The sequence below is a fragment of the Oncorhynchus mykiss genome, chromosome 17, assembly GCF_013265735.2.
Source record: "Oncorhynchus mykiss isolate Arlee chromosome 17, USDA_OmykA_1.1, whole genome shotgun sequence".
NCBI classification, from domain to species: domain Eukaryota; kingdom Metazoa; phylum Chordata; class Actinopteri; order Salmoniformes; family Salmonidae; genus Oncorhynchus; species Oncorhynchus mykiss.
This window is the reverse complement of record NC_048581.1, coordinates 82800204-82821189: the sequence shown is the minus strand read 5'-3', so window position 1 is coordinate 82821189 and position 20986 is coordinate 82800204. Positions and strand designations below refer to the sequence as shown.

The 20986-nt window shown below is 40.3% G+C and overlaps 2 protein-coding genes and 1 long non-coding RNA gene across 13 annotated transcripts in view; all 3 read left to right on the top strand.

The window, feature by feature from the left end:
* igfn1.4 (immunoglobulin like and fibronectin type III domain containing 1, tandem duplicate 4) overlaps positions 1–1369 on the top strand; it is a 30161-nt gene extending 28792 nt beyond the window's left edge. For all 11 annotated transcript variants that reach the window (XM_036950773.1, XM_021570026.2, XM_036950772.1 and 8 more), the window contains 3 exons: positions 30–326; positions 576–896; positions 1020–1369. In XM_036950773.1, coding sequence (XP_036806668.1) covers positions 30–326; positions 576–896; positions 1020–1024 — 623 coding nt within the window. In that variant the 3' untranslated portion in view covers positions 1025–1369. The remainder of the gene's footprint in view (positions 1–29; positions 327–575; positions 897–1019) is intronic.
* Positions 1370–13188: 11819 nt separating this feature from the next.
* Positions 13189–18531, top strand: LOC118940110. The gene is made up of 3 exons (XR_005036712.1): positions 13189–13272; positions 16029–16123; positions 18505–18531. It is a non-coding gene; the product is annotated as an uncharacterized LOC118940110 (long non-coding RNA).
* A 1764-nt stretch (positions 18532–20295) lies between these two features.
* LOC110493276 (immunoglobulin-like and fibronectin type III domain-containing protein 1) overlaps positions 20296–20986 on the top strand; it is a 30612-nt gene continuing 29921 nt past the window's right edge. The window contains exon 1 of the mRNA XM_036950769.1: positions 20296–20398. Coding sequence (XP_036806664.1) covers positions 20356–20398 — 43 coding nt within the window. The 5' untranslated portion in view covers positions 20296–20355. The remainder of the gene's footprint in view (positions 20399–20986) is intronic.

Here is a 20986-nt window from a genome sequence, read left to right as displayed (position 1 = left end):
TGATATTTTCTTCTCTTTTGTGTTGCTAGATGAGCCAAAGCCTCCCGGTGCTGTGGAGCTGGAGCAGATTGTCCATGGCAAAGTTATTGTGTCTTGGGAGGCCTCTCCAGACCAGGAGCTGGACAACAGGCTGTATTACATGGTGGCCGAGCACGACTCCAGCACACGCATGTGGCACACTGTGGCAGACCGCATCTTTGACAATTCATACACAGCCAATAACATCATGCCTGGAAGGGAGTACCACTTCAAAATCTATGCCAAGAACGACATGGGCATGTCAGACCCCTCCATGTCACCCACCTGGGGCATCAACAGCAACAGAAGTGAGTTCAGCAGTCAGTTTAGGTTTCGGTTAAAGTCTCTTTTAACCAAGTTTAATCAGAGAATGGATTAGCATTGTTGGAAACAAGTGGCCATTACTGGAATCCATAAACATAATTTGACATTCATCTCTTGACATGACTGAGGTGAAATGGAACTGCATCAGGTCACTTAAGCTCCTATATAATGTTTTCCAAATCCACAATTATGCTTCGCTCTTTAAATTTCCTTTGTTATTTCTTTCTATCTAGTTCCTATAAACATAAACACGCCAGTGGAAGTCAGCTTTGAGAAACCACCATCTGTCCTGGTCCCTCTGAAGATGCACTCGCCACCAAAAGGATTCCAGATGTACATGACCTGCGCCATCAGGGGATGCCCCACACCCAGCGTCACGTGGCACCTGAACAACGTCTGCATCAATGGTGACAGCAACTACTACATCACCAACTCGTACGGCGTGTGCTCCATGTACATCCTTAGGGTCAGGCCCAAGGACTCCGGAGAATACAAAGTTGTGGCAGTTAACTCCTTCGGCAAGGCAGAATGCTCCACTAAACTTGTTGTTAAAGGTAAGCCTCTGAAAATACTTATTTCCATTATAGAAGTGATGTCTGTGTTGATTTGGATCCTTTTTTGTGATTATTTCCTTAATAATTTTCTTAATTTTCTCTCTTTGTTTTTTTTCTTCACAGACTAAATCACATTGATGAATCTTGGAGGCTTTCTTCTGCTCTCCTTGATTCTATGTAGAAACATATTTTTATTTGAATATGTTAGAGTTTTGGTACATGTATGCTGCATACCTGATTAGGTGTTGTGTATTACTCATTAGTTATGTTACTAGCCATCTTATTGTGAGACAGACTTAGCTAACATTTCGTTTTTTGTTCCATTTACTATATTGACTGAATTAGTTATCTCAAATGATAAGGAAACTCAATTGAAGTATTAAGTCATTATCAAAAATAGCACAATATTTTTATTTCTTTGAGAAAATGTAGAAATGTACTTTGGAAAACTACAATAAATACAGCAATTGACATTCTTGTCTAATTACTTTTCCTTCATAAGTAACATCTCTTTGGTCTAATGGACGTAGAATCTTAATTTGATCACCCTGTTGCAGGAAATGTAAAACTTGTATTGTATTTGAGGTTTAAAAAGGCTTCTGAAGTTGGTAATTTCCACTTTGAAATGTCAGACTTGACTTTCCCTTAAATGTATCAACCCCTACAAAAATGTATATTCATTATAATCCACATAATAATTCACATTTCCTGTTGTAGAAAACTGGCTCAAATTAGGATCCTACATCTGTAGTTATTTAATTGATAGGCCTATACAGTATGTTATTACTGACTCAATAAACCTAATTACCAGCACAGAGGCGCCAGATCCCGACATTTGAGATATTGATGACATTACTGTGACCAGCAGCACAGCATTGTTTTCATATTGCATTATGAATAGCGCTTGACTCAGCATGGTTCCAGTCATCCCAGGATTCCAATAACATCAAGCATCCTAGACCTCGTCATCTAGGAATGACCCAGCAGCTCAACATTCAGCCGTTACGTGTCAAGTGTACATTTTCATTGCATTTCCAAAAATATACACAAGCCCTTCAATAAATCGTCTCTGAAAGGACCATAATTGTGCAGATATAGAATTAGTTGTGAAATGAAATGAAATGTTTGCTGGGAAGCCATTGAGTTTGTCATATCATGACTCACTCATAACCCATATCATGAATCACACATGGCTACAGTTACAGGTCACAACATATTTGTCACAACAAATTAGCCATTGTTTCGCACTAAAGTTATATGATCAGATTCCATCAAGTTCAGGACTTGCCCACTATGTTTTTGAGACTTCAATTTAATCTGTGTTTACGTTCAATGCAAGAGTTGTTTGCAATCACAAATTGTGCTTTGATGCTATGCACTTTGAATTCACCTCACCAGGTATGTGTACCTTCCATATAGTCAGTAGGGTCTAATGTCCAATGGCATTATTGAAAATGTCAAGTTGGCAATGTCAAGAACAATAAAATGTATTCCACCCCATTTCCCTCTCCCAATATATTATATTTGTATAGACAACCCCCTGAAGTTCAACCTCATTTTCAAATTATATTTAATGATGTAGCTACAGTATATGAATCACATCTGGTGACCTTGACTTCCCGGATCCACCTGCAACTAGTTCTCCACCTCAAAGATCAACTCAATACATCCTACAGTAATAACTATGGTACTATAAATACTATGGTTTAATGAGGGATTGAGTAGGAAGGGTGATACTATTTGTATAATGATGTATGAACAAACAGCTGTTTTTGTTTCGTCCCTAGGCAAGGTGGTATGGTGGTAGACCGTTGCTGTGTTCACTGTGTCATGACGTTGGCCTGGGGGGTAGGTTTACGACAGTCATAAATACCTCTTCCCCCCTTTTTCCTCTCTCTACCCTACTGAGATTATATTTGCAAAACCCTTGGTTAACATAGAGATTCTGGGAACATCAGTAGGTGGGGGGGGGAAATGAACTATATTCTGGTAATCCGAACAATTGAACATATGCTTAATGAATATGATGTCAGTTCGGTTGTCATCCGAGACATTCTCATCAATGATAAGATGACATAAACTCTACAGTGGAAAGTCTACACATCAGAGTTATCGGATTCACATGGAATTCTTGTTCAATTTAAATGTTTGAATATGAAATTATTTGTGATGGGATGAAATGTGATTTTAGATTCTAAAATGTGAGATGTGGGTTTTCATAAGATAGGGCTGCTCACTCAGTGGCCTCTGAAGAGACAGAGGTTGTAAACTATGAAACACACCCCTTTTCTCCCTTCCTATATAAAGCCTTGACGACAACATAACTTCCTGTTCCGGGAATGTAGGATGACAGTCCTACGTCAGAATGGTTCAGATAATAACTACAGAACGAAGCCAACATCAGCGTGAGCTTTGGTTGCGAATGGTATGAACTTTGAACTCTAATTCACTACAGAAGTGATATCTCCTAGGCGTTGAGTTAGCAACCGCAACTGCAAACGCAGGTTAGGAAGGAACAGATAGTGTATCCCGTCTCTCACACAATGACATTACCACAACTTATCCAATTGACCACCAGAGACATTCTTCAAAGGACAGAGGACTCGGTTTGTCAACACGGTCTTCCATCTACCACCAACCTACTGAAGCGCAGCTCAGAGTAAATATTTTTTGCATTTTCCTTTTCCAAATGGGCGGTAATTTAGAATGCAGAATATACTGTATTTACGATAGCACAGCTTCTCCCTGTGTCCCTCAGTCTTCCCGCTCATTCACACAAACCCAGCCCTTTTCCTTTGTGTAACAAGCTGTCATATTTGTTCCGCCCGCTAGGGACGTTTTCCTTTATGACGCAATTTGTAATCAAGTTATGATTCATTGTGTGTATGTTTAATTCTGTGTGATTAGTTAGGTATTTAGTAAATAAATAATTAAACCTAATTTTTTATTGCTGATTCAAATTGTTGGCCAAGAGTATAATCTGTAATCTAAGAATTTTCCATTGTTCGATGATCCAGAAACGATTTGAACATTTATGGAACTAGGTCACACGTCTGGGTTAAGTCAACATAATTTGAGCCCCCTGATAGGAATCTAAAATAGAATGAGGCTTTCATTTGGATTCAGCCTGTATAAAATTTAAAAACAGATGACATAATATACCAAGTATTGTACACATTTTTGGAGTGATAGAAACAAGCATTATTGGGTGTGTGTGTGCTGAATATTCCCCGCCTCCGTGTTGTTCTCTGACGTTGTCAGTGGGTAATCCTACGTGCTGCATTTTCAGGCACAAAGGAGGGTTGCATGCTAAAGCTAACAAGGGAAAATAGCAATTTTTGTTCCTTGTGCCACGTTGAAACTGCTCCGCCTTGCGGAACGGAAGTCCCGGCCCGGGTAGTTCCGTTTGATTTCAGCGTGTGAAACCACTGACATGTGCCCAGGATATTCGTTCATGAAGAACTATTCAGGTCACACTCAAGTCATTACTTATGATATCCAGACGGATATCAATGTCTTATCCAATTGAACTAAGAAGTGTAAATCTGGCAATTTACATTCTGAAATATATATTTTAAATAATATCCAAATTGATGAGTTTTGTAAATAAGACTGTAAAAATTTTCAAAACTAAACTAGATGAAGCAACTTCTCAGGTTAATTAAAGTTTAATTCCCAAATAGCCTATACAGGTCTGATTTATCATTAAATTGATCAATCAGTAATATTTGGTTTTTGCAAAACCATTCAGTAATCCAGTACTGACAGAAGCCCGCCCCAGCGGGAATCCCACGTGGTTTCGGCCTTAGGGAGAAGTGCTCCAGTGTTGAATGTTTCCAACATTTGATTTATTGTTTACATTTATGATATCCAATCAATGGAGATTGTATGGATTATCGTCTCATTCAATTTAATAAGTTACATTTTTGAACATACCTAAATGTTCTTCCAATCAAATGAGACACTTTTAAACTTCTCATATTAACGTAGACGAAGCAAATTCTCAGGTTAATTCAAGTTTAATACCTAGTTAGCCTACCCAGGTTGGATTAATCATTGGCATTGATTAATTAATTACATTTGCTTTTGCAAATTCATTCACGTCCAACATCCACATTACTGGTACGGTACTGATGGTTCATCAACATCTATAAATAGATTAAACTTGTCTTTGCAGCTTCCAATGAATTCCAAACCCAAACTTTGAAAAAAATAGGAACATTATTTTTCTACATTTTTCTAATAATGTGCAAGCTATCAAAGGAGGTGGCCACCACTCCTCCTCTAATTAGTGAACCTCCACCCATAAAAGGATTGATCTCTGACCTCAGCAGCGATACCAACCCTAATTATGCCATTAGCTAAAAAACAGCCGAAATTGCGAACGCTCTCCAAAATCAACCATCAAACACAGGCTTTGTGACGGTTCTCCCCACTTTTGCACTGATGTATCGCCATAAAAATGTGGCATCAGTCCAATACCACAGTGCACAGCTGAAGCACGTGCCAGACATTGCTAACATGAGGAGACAGGTGGAGAGGACTGAGCAACTATTGACAAAAGCAGGAAATGAAAACATTATGCTAGTCGAGGAACTGCGTTTGAAATCTGAACAATTAAAAGTAATTGCAAATACTTATGACAATGAACGAGCACAAACTCTTCAACCAAATCTCTACCTCCAGGAACAACTTGATTTAGCCAAAACTAAATACAACGTAGTCCACTCCAAACTAGATAAATCTGTTGAGTTATCTACAAACAGGAGCGTGCAATTCAAAATTCTGCAGACCAAAGAAAATCAATTGATGAACACAATGACTAAGTTGGATGACAAATCAGCAGTACTCATTGAAGTCACTGACCAAATGAATGATGAGAGAACTCGGGTGATGAAGATGGAAATCTTGATTTCTAAGCAAACGGAAGAAATCTTCTCACTGAATCTCTCCCTCCATACTCAAGACCTCTATCTGCAAACCATAACAGATAAGTTTGAGACCGAAAGGAGCAAGTGCGACACAAACGTGTCCAGAATCAGTACTCTAAGCGCTCGCGTGGACTATGCAATGCAGCAGAATACCATCCTTAGGTACCATCTGGAGGAAATCCAGAATGGTCATGCTCCACAGCGTGACTACCCATCCAAGCAACCGGGGACCTGCACTCAAATGGAGTGAAGACGATAGGTTTCAGACATTGCCTCCATTAAGTGTCCCCCAGTCTTCTCCTCTTGGCCATTCGGCACTGAGTAATATGGTGCCTTTTGGCCAACAAAGCCAAAGCTTGGCTTCTCCTCTTGGCCTTTCGGCTCCACTTTCCCCACAGGAAGAAGCCAACACTCTCCGCCCGGTTGACGCGGAATACCTTGACAAACTCGACAAGATTTTCCCCACCTTTGACCCCGTTCCAGGTCAGCCAAACGATACTGAGACGTTCCTAGCTGACATAGAGGACGCGTTGGATGGCTACCCGAACGCTACGGCTTCTGACAGGGTTTGCCTGTTGAAGCGAAAGTCGAATAGACACGTGACAAGGTTAATTCGCCTACAACAGCAACACGTGCTAAATGACTACGCTAAACTTGCCACAGCTTTGAAATTAGAATTCAGTAGTTCTGCGACTCGCAAACACAATAGCTCACTGGCTAACATGGTCAAACAAGAGCTCGGAATGAACACCCACAAGCTTACTACCATAGGCTTTGTTCAGCTTACTTTGGCCTACTCACTGAAACAGGCATGGAAGACCTGTTACCTTTTAAACAAATGTTCCTGTCGAACATGTCTCCCACCTTCATTACCTACTTGGGCCCTGCCGCCCATGTTGGCTTGCCTATCTTAAAACTCAGAGAGCTTGCAAGCACAGCTTTTGAGGCATCAAAAGCTCGCAACGCTAAGAGCCCTGACCACTCGGTTTTGAAGTTTGACCAGGAGCACTCACTCCAGTTAGAGGGTGCGTTATCAGGTATTGGATCGTTAAGAGATGACGCACAACAACAGTTTCTACCACGAAACCATGATTCCAATAACCTCCGTGGTCGAAATAACTGTAAAGCATGTCGCCATCAACATGACTACCGCTACAATCGACCTGTTCACTACGATCCTGCACCCAACCCACACAAAGTGTCAGAGCACAAGGATAACAAAGGGTTGAAGGATGATCAAAACGTAGACCAATGTTCTCCAGAAGTTCCACTACGTGAAGAACTAAAGCGAAAAACATTTGAGAAAAGGGTAAAAGATAAGTCACAAGGACTAGACGAGGAGTTACCGGAAACCAGGTCCGCAGGAATTAACACCCATTTAACACCCAATTAAAATCTCTCCCGCTCTCACTCGAGACCCTATCCAGGGCCCGCTTGATCAGGAAACAAGCCCACGGGCTTTGTCTATAGACTCTGATACAAAGGTTGTGAAGAAATAGGTAAAACGCTTCGTTAAAGCCAAGCCCACTCAAAATCTGAAAAGTAAATCTGCTTCCTCCTTGAACAGAATTGACACATCACGTCGCTGCGAATGACCACTCCACTTTGTGGGGAATATGTCCACTAAACACGAATCTAAACGCCTATACCTGGAAACAGTCCTGGAGGACTGCTTAACTTGTCATGCGCTAATTGATTCGGGTGTGACAATATCACTCATCTCTCAAACATTGTTTGATAATCTAAAAAGGGCTTTGAAGCCAACTAAACGTTGGTTAAAAGTGTAACGATGCGACACTACACTTCGAGGGGTCACTCAGACTACCTCGCCTCTCACATTGAGAGTCATGCTGAAACTAAACTTCCAGGACGTATCGCTCGTCCACCCTGTGTATGTTACCAGCCTCGAAACTGTAACCCTGCTACTTGGAGCAGACTTGATGGATCGGTTACTCCCATTCATGGATTGGAAAACCACCAGGTATGGTCACAGGCCACAGTGCCTTCTCCACCGACCACACTGTCCTCCCCTAACGCTAGCTGCAACGCAGTCATTCACGAGGGGTATCTGTCAAATGCACCCCTTGGGAAAAAGACGTTTAGAAACCTCTTGGTGCAGAATCCGATCCAAGGAGATATTACGATATCTCGACACATTCCATCAGCCAATCTGATTGACCATTCTTGTTATGATTTCGAGCCAGCTGTCTCTGTGAATGAGCAACTTCCCTCCTCCTTGCAGTCGTGCAATACGGTAGTTGAGATGAACTTCTCTTGCCCTTCGGACACTTCCGCAAACACAGCGGCAGTCTCAGCAAGAAAAACATTGATGCGCAGAGTATACTCTGCTTTTGATGACACACCTTCTGCTTTGTGGGGGACTGTCAACCCTTACAATGACACTAATGGCGTCAGTCCACCAACTGACCCGATGACTTCCACTGGTGAAACACTTTGCGATATCACAGACTGATATCCTCGTCTCAGTTCGCAGGTACTGAAGAGGTTGCCACATGCGGACGCGGTGGTGACTGACATGCCTCTACAGCCACTGAGGGTGTTGAAGCACAAACACCAGGAGATTTGGTTGAAAGGGTACAGCCACTCTCATAATAAAGCAGCCACTGACAACTCATACATAGGGTCGTAACCTTTCGTTTGCGCCTCAGATACCAATATCACATGCTGGTGGGGGGATCCTGAGACACAAAGGGGGGGAATAGTAGCCCAGACACATGATGAGCCATATCGGGGCCGGTGGGGGGGTTGAGACTACGGACAAAATCGTACGAGGCCACCAGATCATGAATCAAATCTAGTTTTAAACTCCCCTTTGTGAACAGTGAGGAGCAGACAGGGCCCTAGATGGGGAATATCTTAGAACACATCTAAGATAGTACTGAGGTGTACCACACTGGTCGTAAAGGAAGTCCAGTCGACTTATCCACCTCCAAAACAAATGGCAACTATAATCATTCCTTGCCATGTGTAGTAGTCACTACAAGACAACTAGTAAAATGTTCTAATCATGTATTCCTGAAGGATATTTCAGAATAAATCGGTAGGACAACTGGACCCCTTGAGTACCAGTACCAATACAACTGTCAGTCCAGCAACACTCAGTAAGAGGATTAGTAACCTCCCGAGTTAAATTGCTATTAATAATAGCAACATATGAGTCACTCAAAGGTCAGCACGGGGAAGGGAATCTCCATTGCACTCTTCCAATGGTTAGCACACATGCCACTAATAAATAGAACCCTCCGTTCAGGAGAAAAGTTATTAGAAGTCCTGAACCACGATCATACCACGTACAACTGATCTAATACTTAGAGTACTTCCGTCATGAGGTTAGCTCCTCCATAGATAACATGGCTATGAAGTATACTTCTTCATACCTACCTCCACTACAATAGTGGAAGACAGTGACTGGTAGGAAAACCACTACAGACTCCCTCGACACCAATTCTGACTGACCTCCAGGCATTGACTTGAAAATTACCTGACTACGTCAGACTCATTCTGAACAAGTTGTAATCTGCCAGGGTTCCTTCCCTTGACATGTGCGCTTGCGTAAGCATAAACGCATGTGCACAACGGAACATCCAACATCCTTTAACTCTACATCTACAGCAATCACCAGTTTTCTTCTCAGAAGTCCATAGGTCATCGCTGTAGACTGCCCAAAACTAGTGCTTTACAGCTGTAGACGTATCATATAGTTATCAACTTAGGATAGTACCCTAAGCAACACCCCGCAAATTAGGAAAGCCCTAGATATGACATTAGACAATGCGATGATAGGGTCATTTTCCCAAGACCATGGACGTAGCTAGAATACAGTCCAATTAGACAATTAATAACTATATTTTGTTTTGTTTTTGCTTTCATTCATTTTGCTTCATTTTCTTCGGCACGTAGAAAGTGATAGAGCCATAAACAACTTCCACATACAACCATCAGTTAGTGCCACAACGCCGCTCAATTGGGAGGAAAAGTAATGATATATTTCATGAGTGTGTGTGCGTTTTTAACATCTGCCTAAGTTACTGCCCAGATCTTCCAGTCTGGACCACCAGAGGGGGGACTGCAATGGCGATCCCAATCTGGACACCCGCTGCCGAGCCATGGAGCAGACTTCTTCATTTGCAGACAACCTACCCGGGTCGACCACCAGATGGGGGACTGCAACAGCGACCACCAACTGGACATCTGCTGTCCAGCCATGGAGCGGACTTCATTCGCAGAAACCCTACCCGGGTTGACCACCAGATGGGGACCACAACGATGGTCCACAACCAGGACAACACACGGTCATTTTTATGTTGTTTTGCAACATGCAGGTTGATCGCAAGATTGAACCCAACATGGGGGGACTGTCATGACATTGGCCTGGGGGTAGGTCATAAATACCTCTTCCCCCCTTTTTCCTATCTCTACCCTACTGAGGTTACATTTGCAAAACCCTTGGTTAACATCAGAAGGTGGGGGGAAATTAACTATATTCTGGTGTTCTGAACAATTGAACATATGCGGGGGTACTTAATGAATATGATGTCAGTTCGGTTGTCATCTGAGACATTCTCATCAATGATAAGATGACATAAACTCTACAGTGGAAAGTCTACACATCAGAGTTATCGGATTCACATGGAATTGTTGTTCAACTTAAATGTTTGAATATGAAATGAAATGTGATTTTAGCTTCTAAAATGTCAGATGTGGGTTTTCATAAGATGTCAGAATGGTTCAGATAATAACTACAGAACGAAGCCAACATCAGCGTGAGCTTTGGTTGCGAATGGTATGAACTTTGAACTCTTATTCACTACAGAAGTGATATTTCCTTGCCGTTGAGTTAGCAACCGCAGCTGCAAACGCAGGTTAGGAAGGAACAGACAGAGTATCCCGTTATCACACAATGACGTTACTACAACTTTTCCAATTGACCACCAGAGACATTCTTCAAAGGACAGATGACTCGGTTTGGCAACACGGTCTTCCATCTACCACCAACCTACTGAAGCGCAGCTCAGAGTAAATATTTATTGCATTTTCCTTTTCCAAATGGGCGGTAATTTAGAATGCATAAGGTACTATATTTACGATAGCACAGCTTCTCCCTGTGTCCCTCAGTCTTCCCGCTCATTCACACAAACCTAGCCTTTTTCCTTTGTGTAACAAGCTGTCATATTTGTTCCGCCCGCTGGGGACATTTTCCTTTATGACGCAATTTGTAATCAAGTTATGATTAATTGTGTGTATGTGTAATTCTGTGTGATTAGTTAGGTATTTAGTAAATAAATAATTAAACCCAATTTTGTATTGCTGATTCAATTTGTTAGCCAGGGTTCGTGCAGATGAGACTGAATTGAGGTGACGATTGATATTGACTGCTATTGATGTACAATATTACTAGGTCTTTAAGAGTTTATTCGGAAGATAACAGCTCTATAAATATTATTTTGTGGTGCCCGACTCTCTAGTTAATTACATTTACATGATTAGCTCAATCAGGTAATAGTAATTACGGAGAAATTATTTTATAGAATAGCATGTCACATCACTTAATCCGGCATAACCAAAGACACGACAACTGCCAGGTCACAGGTGTTTTATATTGTCTATGGGTGTGTGGCGGTTGACTGTCGCCCTGTTGACTCTCACCGGTTGACAGTCTCCTGCCATGCCTCTTTTTCCTGCTGTTAGGTCACAGCATGTCCTTTCATGAGGCCAGTCTGGCCATTGACGCTATTCAAGCTGTCTGAGCATGTCAAGCCTGGTGAAACCTGTCAATTTGAAACCAATCCCCTCAGAGCCATGAACACATGCCACCTTGCCAAGACACGGTTGTCTTTTTATTAGGTCAAGATCAGGATCAGTATGAGACATTGAACTTGATCTAAACCCACTCACTGGATTCAGACATTGGTATTTTTGTTGTTGCTAAGTGGGAGAACCATATGCTACTTCATATTTAGACTAACTAGAATCACATGCTTTTCCCCTTCCAAATAAAAAGTCTCACATTCACATTTACAAGCCAATAAACTACATAGTTGAGCGATCCTGTTTCTTGAGACCTTGTGAAACAGAAAGTCCAAAGCCTTTAGGTAAATTATTAGCACGTCACCTATAGCAGATCATTACATAGCCATTGTGGAGCTATAAATCCTCAGTGGTGGAAAAAGCACAACATTTTCATACTTGACTAAAAGTAAAGATACCTTAATAGAAAATGACTCAAGTAGAGGTGAAAGTCACAATAAAATACTACTTGAGTAAGAGTCTAAAAGTATTTGCTTTTAAATATTCTTAAGTATCAAAAGTAAATGTAATTGCTAAAATATACTTAAATACCAAAAGTAAAGGTACACATTATTTAAAATTCCTTATTTAAAGCAAACCAGACGGCACCATTTTCTTGTTATTATTTAATTATGGATAGCCAGTGGCACACTCCAACATTCAGACATCACTTACAAACGAATGTGTTTAGTGAGTCTGCCAGATCAGAGACAGTAGGGATGAGCATGGATGTTATCTTGATAAGTGAGTGAAGCATTCAAAATGTAACAAGTGCTTTTGGGTGTCAGGGAAACTACATGGAGTAAAAAATACATTATTTTCTTTAGGAATGTAGTGAAGTAAATGTTTTCAAAAATATAAGAAGTGAAGAACAGATACCCCCAAAAACTACCTAAGTTTTTACCTTTATTGAACTAGGCAAGCCAGTTAAGAACAAATGTTCAATGACAGCCTTGGAACAGTGGGTTGACTGCCTTTTTCAGGGGCAGAACAACATATTTTTACCTGGTCAGCTCGGGGATTCAATCTAGCAACCTTTCGGTTACTAGTCCAACACTCTAACCACTAGGCTACCTGCTGCTATTACAAAACAGTACTTTAAAGTATTTTTAGCTAAGTACTTTACAGACTTAGCAGTGAGGTGATGTGTATTACCTGTCATGAACTGACATGGAATGTCCAGATGGAATTTGGCATGCTGTTATTGTTCTGTTGGAATGTCTAAGCTATTGCAATGATGTCCGCATCCTGTATACCTGGTATATGTCGAGTACCATTGTACAGCTTTCAACTTGATCCAACAGTGATTGGGGGATATTTGAAGATGTTCACCCACTTGCAGCATTCTCCAAGTTCTTCTCACATTGCCAATTTGATCCATGATCAAATTCAAGGAGCAGTAGTGGTTACAACTGCAGGGGTTACAACCCCCCACCCGATCCCATCTCGTCAATATAATTATATTTACTAAATGACTAGCCATGTGACTCCAGATGGGTCTACTGTAAGTACATGGAGCGTATCTAAGGGTTCCATTTTATCACCTAACAAAAGGGGGAGGCAGTGCCGAAATATCGGAGACAGCCAAGACAGAGCTAAAGGAGAGGAGCAGTGCTTAGAGGACTTACCACTGGGAGGTAAGTAATTTCTAGACTGCCGCTCAGACTATTTGATCAGGGATGAACCTGGGAGGGCTTCCCACACACTCACCAGGGAAGAGTTTGTGCCATTCACTTAATCCTGGGGCTTGATATTTATTCAGTGGCTTAACTCTTAACACAAGATTTCAACTGAGAGTTTTACATGAAAGACTAAGTAAACTTAGATCTGGTGCATTTGAAATGGCATAAATGTAAATACCCACTGGGCACAAACTAGAATCAATGTTGTTTCCATGTCATTTCAACCAAAATAAGTGTATGTGATGACGTTGAATCAACGTGGAAAACTGATTGGATTTGAAAAAAGTCATCAACATCAGGGAATAAATTAAAAAAATTCACCCAAGTTTGAACTTAAATCCAACAACATTCTTTGTTGACTCAACCAAATGTAAATCAAAACTTGACGTTGAAGTGACAACGTACCCAGTGTGCGACCCTCTAGATCACAGCTCTCCAAACCTGTTCCTAAAGGGCTACCATCCCTATTCCTAATCTAGCACACCTGATTCTAATAATAACTGGTTGACAAATGGAATCAGGTTAGAAACTACTGAGGCTGGAGGAAAAACCTCTCCAGGAACAGTGTTGGAGAGCCCAGCTCTAGATGTTCTACGGGTGTTGTTGACAGATATGATTGAATGAGAATCTTAGCTAACTGGTGTAGCCTCATGTTTCAGCAATACTGTTCTGGCATGGTCTACACCATTTGAATATCAATTCATTTAAAATGTAGAATTTAATAATTGAATAATTGGGTGTGAGTGAAGACAAAACTTTTAAACTTTCAAGACGTTTAATGTTTATTAAGATTTTTTTGTAAATCTCTGAAAGTGTGAAGAATATTTTTTATTTTACCTTTATTTAACTAGGCAAGTCAGTTAAGAACAAATTATTATTTATAATGATGGCCTACCCAGGGTAAACCCTAACCCAGACGACGCTGTGCAAATTGTGCGCCACCCTATGGGACTCCCAATCAGGGAGTCTTAGACCGCTGCGCCAATCGGGAGCCCCAATCAATATTACAACCAATAGAAAACAATGACTTTTTTTCAGGAATATCAGTTTTTCTGATTTTAGATTACTTTTCTTTTTTTGTTTAACTTTAAGATTAAATCATTCCCTGGGCTGAAAAGATTGCCAACAGGTCTAATATCATAACATTGGATATAATTGTAACCACAGTTGACATGATTGTATATTGCATGGATATGACGTACCAATAATACCGCAACTAGAGAATCTGTGGATTTTTATATCCTTGGAGATTTAAAAATGATGTCCTAGCAGTATGCATGTCTATATAGGTATGTGTATGTATATATGTGTATATGTATGCATGTGTGTATGGATATATATATTTACCCCAAAAATATGGGGGATTGGAAATGATGCAGACAATTATATTGAAAGCAACATTCTTTCCTCAATATTAAGCTGATCCACCCCTTAAAATTATTATTATTTTTTGAATTATGTCTTAGGATGATTTGGAGTTCCTATGTGCTGTTAGTACTCATCATTTTGAAAAAAATCCAGTTCTACGGAACAACAATGGGAATACAATACATGGAAATAAGTCAATGAAGAGCACTACACTCTTAGAAATAAAGGTGCTATCTAGAACCTAAAAAAGGTTATTTGGGTGTCCCCATAGGAGAACTCTTTGAATAACCCTTTTTGGTTGCTGGTTGGACCCTTTTGAGTGCCATGTAGAACTCTTTCCACAGAAGGTTCTAACTGGAATCAAAAATGGTGCTCCTATGGGGATAGCCGAAGAACCCTTTTGGAACCCTTTTTTCTAAGTGTGTATAATGGAAAGCATTACCACATTTTTTTATTGTCTTCACTGAAACATTATTTCTTCATTATTCAAGATTCTATTGCTATGATTGACATTATTACATTCTGATAGACAGTGTGCCTATCGTTTAATGTGGTATGTGACCTATGAGCTTGCTACCCAAGGGACACAAATGGATTGAGTAGGATCCCTTGAAATAGAGAATCCCATAAATGTGTTTACCATTGGTTTAGCATTACTCCTGACGCAATACATATCAAATCAATCTTAATATAACTTTATTGGTCATAGTGATCATTTTTGAAGGTCAAATATAATGTGAACTGAGAGAGCAAAACCACACATTTCCCTAGGCCTTCAGTCCATCCTTCAGATAATGTGTATCCTATTTTGTAAGACTGCTGGACAAGGACTTCGCAACCTTAAAATGAAAGACGTAGTAATAGACATTATTTGATCAATTCCCAAAATATTTGAGCCCCAAATCTTGCCTCATTACCAAATTTGGTATTAGGGTGATTAAACTGTTGGCACAGCCATTAGTCTCTCGCGGTAGTTACACTGAGTCATTCAGTCGTCCGTCGTCATGTGAAGTTTCATATTCCCCATTTATAGTGCCAGCATCTCTTGGATGACTGTCAAGGCTGTCTCGAGGCATGGTGATACCTCATGACAACCAGGACAGGACACTACAAGAGGGATTCAGGTCTGGATGTATATGTGAAACTGAATGACCTCAGAGCAAATAGCAATGAGGGACTGTCTAATGTCTTCCTAATATCCTGAGTATGTTCCTGCACTAATCAAATCTCAAATTAATTTATAAATCAGTTTACAAAACATACCACAGTAGTAAGGTGTTATGAAAAATGTATGAATCATTTTCTGAATTACAAAAGTATATCTTTGTACAATGTTCTTTCAGACATAAGCAGCTTTCTAACTCTCTGAATTGGCCTTCAACAAGTCCAGATATCAGTATGAAGATACCAGGGGCAACTGCGCCCCCACCAGGGCAGGGTAAGTATCATACATAACACTTGACCTTCTCTACCCTTTCGGCCAAAATATTGGTTACATTTGGTTGATCCAAATCACCCAATATCAAATATGACTTTTAGTTTAAAGGAGTACAGCAACATGGAAAAGAAGGACCTACTGCAGATAGAAATAACTGGAAACACATAACTAGAAACACATTTCTATATAAGACCATCCTCTATCCATCTTCAAGTTCCCACTGACTTGGTTCAATCTTTCAATCTAATATGAGTGGGTTATTGCAGGCTAAGCGCTTTATATGATTGGTTAATGAAAGTGCCACAACCACTGGGAAAATAATTTAATGAGAATAAAATGATAAATAAATATATTGTACACTCTGGCCAAGTATATGAAACAGACTTCCACCGCTCGTTCCTCTGAAGCATCTTGGTCACATCCATCTCTGCATCTGTCAATCTCAAATCTTTTGGACATTATTTGAAGAACAAAACACATCCTTATGTATTTCTGAACCATCTGGTTCCCTGCAAAAAAAACGTGTGGACATGTTGGTAGATGTAACAGTATAATTTTAAACCGTCCCCTCGCCCATACCCGGGCGCGAACCAGGGACCTTCTGCACACATCAACAACTGACGCCTACGAAGCGTCGTTACCCATCGCTCCACAAAAGCCGCGGCCCTTGCAGAGCAAGGGGAACTACTACTTCAAGGTCTCAGAGCAAGTGACGTCACTGATTGAAACGCTATTTAGCGCCCACGCTAACTAAGCTAGCCGTTTCACATCTGTTACACTCACCCCCCTTTTGACCTTCCTCCTTTTTTTCCCGCAGCAACCAGTAATCCGGGTCAACAGCATCAATGTAACAGTATAATTTTAAACCGTCCCCTCGCCCATACCCGGGCGCGAACCAGGGACCTTCTGCACACATCAACAACTGACGCCTACGAAGCGTCGTTACCCATCGCTCCACAAAAGCCAGTATAATTTTAAACCGTCCCCTCGCCCATACCCGGGCGCGAACCAGGGACCTTCTGCACACATCAACAACTGACGCCTACGAAGCGTCGTTACCCATCGCTCCACAAAAGCCGCGGCCCTTGCAGAGCAAGGGGAACTACTACTTCAAGGTCTCAGAGCAAGTGACGTCACTGATTGAAACGCTATTTAGCGCCCACGCTAACTAAGCTAGCCGTTTCACATCTGTTACACTCACCCCCCTTTTGACCTTCCTCCTTTTTTTCCCGCAGCAACCAGTAATCCGGGTCAACAGCATCAATGTAACAGTACAAATTTAAACCGTCCCCTCGCCCATACCCGGGCGCGAACCAGGGACCTTCTGCACACATCAACAACTGACACCTACGAAGCGTCGTTACCCATCGCGCCACAAAAGCCGCGGCCCTTGCAGAGCAAGGGGAACTACTACTTCAAGGTCTCAGAGCAAGTGACGTCACTGATTGAAACGCTATTTAGCGCCCACGCTAACTAAGCTAGCCGTTTCACATCTGTTACATAGACATCAAACCGAGCACTTTTTCATCTTGTCCAATGGTCCCAAGAACTTCCCTTCAAACAAGCAATATAAAGGTGCAGGAAAAAAAATTATAATTTGGAGAAGCACTGTCATCCTTGCTTCATTACGTTTCATTTTAGTAGATGCTCTCATCCAGAGCAACTTAGTGAGTGCATACATTTTTGTGCTGGCCACCGTGGGAATCGATCCCACAACAATTGCCATGCTCTACCAACTGAGCCACACAGGACAAGGTACTTGAAGGAAAAGATGGTAAGACTATCACCTAACAATGCAACCCTGATTAGGATGACACGAGATCGAATGAAATCTAATTAAATCAATCATCTCTGTCTCTCCCCTCTGGCAATCCATTTTTTATCTATTGGGACCACTGACTCCAGGCAGAAACATTTTATATGGTAGCACTGAAAGTTACCTCAAGATGCAACGTGGTTTGCAGGAACAGTCATTAGTATTGTGCTGTAAAATAAAACATTTTTCTAGGCTTGAACTGGGAAATTGTTTAGGAGATTTTCAGTAATTAATAACTTTTTTACCCAACCAGCACCCTCTAACACATGTCCTGTATCTGTCTTTTAGCATTTTAAAAAAATGCCTGCTTCAATTAATGCTACAATTAAATTACAATTAGAATTAATTGAAGTAGTGCTACCTGTCCCTATTTTTACATTGTTTGTTATATGTTGTAGCTCTTCTTGTATCTTATACACATTGCGTATCCCACTGTGATATATTTTAGCATATGTCTGTCAGTGTGCCTTCTCTGTCATTGTTAAGCCAAAGCTGTGCCAGTTTGTCAGTATCTTAGTTCTATTGTATGTCTCCATTCATGTGCGTCATATGCTTTAACTAGCAGAAGATGACTGGGCGCCCCAGGGTCAAGGTAGGAAGATTCACTTTTGGAAACACACTGCAACCTAAAGATCCATGCCATGTTTACAGTGATCATATTTTAAAGAATCACTCTGATAAAAAAAAATCACTTCAGGATGGGGCAGAAAAAAATCAAGTGTGCTGAAGGAAGTCGGTGCTCCCATTATTGATGATACCCCATCCTCCTGTAAAGATTAATGTGATTTTATGATTATCAATGTAATTGATAATCCTGATTGTTACCGTAAACCCTGTCCTGGGTGGGCTGAACTTTCTGATGTTGCTGTTTTTCAATTGATGATGACACTAATCAATAAGGCCATTCAAACTTGATTACCAGTTTAGCTGATTTCATGTTCATATTAAGTGATGTGTGGGAGCAAATAAAATAAAAAATAAAAAGTGCACCACCTTGTAAAATTCAACATCAGGCAACTTTGTCAAAGATTCTAGCTTCTTGTTGTCATGGCTAAGGTTTTTAATGGCAGTCACAGTGATTCGGGTGTGAGTCCTAGTGTGGGATACCCTCATTCACCATTGGTGTCAAAGTGGGATACCATCATTGAAAGCATGTGCCGGCCGGGTCGGAGGCAAACGTAATCATAATCTGATAGGAAGTTGTGTATCTCTTTACTAGAAGCTTGAGAATGTCATTTTTGCTATAATCTTGCAATTTTTCAGTACAACATCTCAACTTTATATTTTATTTTTAAGAAATGTGAAACGGGACAGCCGTTAAACTGATAATTAAATTTGTATGGCCTAAGACTAAGTGACAAGAAAATATTCATTTCCAGGGCCAAGGTTAATTTGAAATATTTGAAATAAAGTATATGATTTGAATTACTAATGATACAAATATTTACTCCACTCGTTTGAACAAAATATTCTTCCAATATTATTCACTGGGGTTAAGTATTCAATTTGTTCCCATGCGAAGCAAATAAGCAATACATTTAATTCGAATTACATAAATGTTTCTATTTTCTTTTTGCTGTGGAAATGAAATGTTGACCTCTTGTGGACGGTTGACTAAAATGCACCTTGAAAAGCAGCCAACCAATGTAATACAGCACCATGTATACAATTGAAGTGTAAGAGTCTACACTTAAAACTGGTGTGAAAATATACTGACTACACAAAAAAAATATAATTGCAATGTCATCCAGAAGCATTCATTGATGGAACAGATGATAAATTCTAAATTGACACTAAAGATAATCTTAAAGAAATCAATCAAGTATTATGAAATTTGATTTCAACCATCTCTATCTCTCCTCTCTGGCAAATCCATATTTTATCTATTGGGACCAACATTGACTCGAAATAAAAAATATGGTAGCAATGTGCTGGGCAGGCAGAGTCATTTGTGCTGTAAAATAACATATTTTTAGAGGCTTGAACTGGGAAATTGTTTTGGAGATTTTAGTACTATAAAATGGGGGTTTTGAAGACGTTTTACCCAACGAGCACCCTCTACCACATGTCCTGTGTCTGTCTTTTAGCAAATGTCTTTTAGAAATGCCTGCTTCTACAATGTCCCTATTTTTATCTTGTTTGTCATAATTTGTAGCTCTTCTTGTATTTTGTATGCACTGTGTAGCCCACTGAGACATATTTTAGCATATGTCTGCCTTCTCTGTCAGTGTTAACGAACTGGGCACACACTGGTTGAATCAACGTTGTTTCCACGTTATTCCAATAGAATGGAATAGACGTGGAATAGACATAAAGTAATAGACTTTGAATTGACATCTGTGCCCAGTGGGAAGACCAAGCAGTGCCAGTTTGTCAGCATTTTGTTCTGTTGTCTGCCTCCATTCATGTGCGGCATATGCTTTTACTAGCAGAAGATGACTGGGCGCCCCAGGGTCAAGGTAGGAAGGTTGACGTTGGGAAACTGCTGAAATGCACTTCAACTCAATGCATGCCATGTTTACAGTGATCATATTTTAAAAGAATCACTCTGGTTAAAAAAATCACTTCAGGATGGTGGAGAACAAAACTGGTGCACACATAATTAATGCTCCATACACGATCCCCCAATCCGCCAAAGATGTATGTTATTTGAAGATTATCCTGATTGTTACTGAAAACCCTGTCCTGGAGGGCTGAACTTTCTGATGTTGTGGTTTTTCAAACGATTAAACAAATTAACGTTAAAGACATCCAAATGTTAATTAGTAAGTGACGATACAATGTTCCTTTCCAGGACCAAGTTTCAAGTAAAATATTTAAAATAAAGGATATTATTTGAATTAGCTACTAACGATCTAATGATTTACTGATGTTTTTTTAAAGAAAATATTTTTCCAATATTATTCACTGGGGTTATGTATTATATTTGTTTCCATGTAAAGCAATACATTTATTTAGAATAACCATATCACGTTTATTTTTGCTTCGGAAATCAAATATTGACCACTTGTGGAGGAATGACTAAAATGCACCTTCAAACGCAGCCA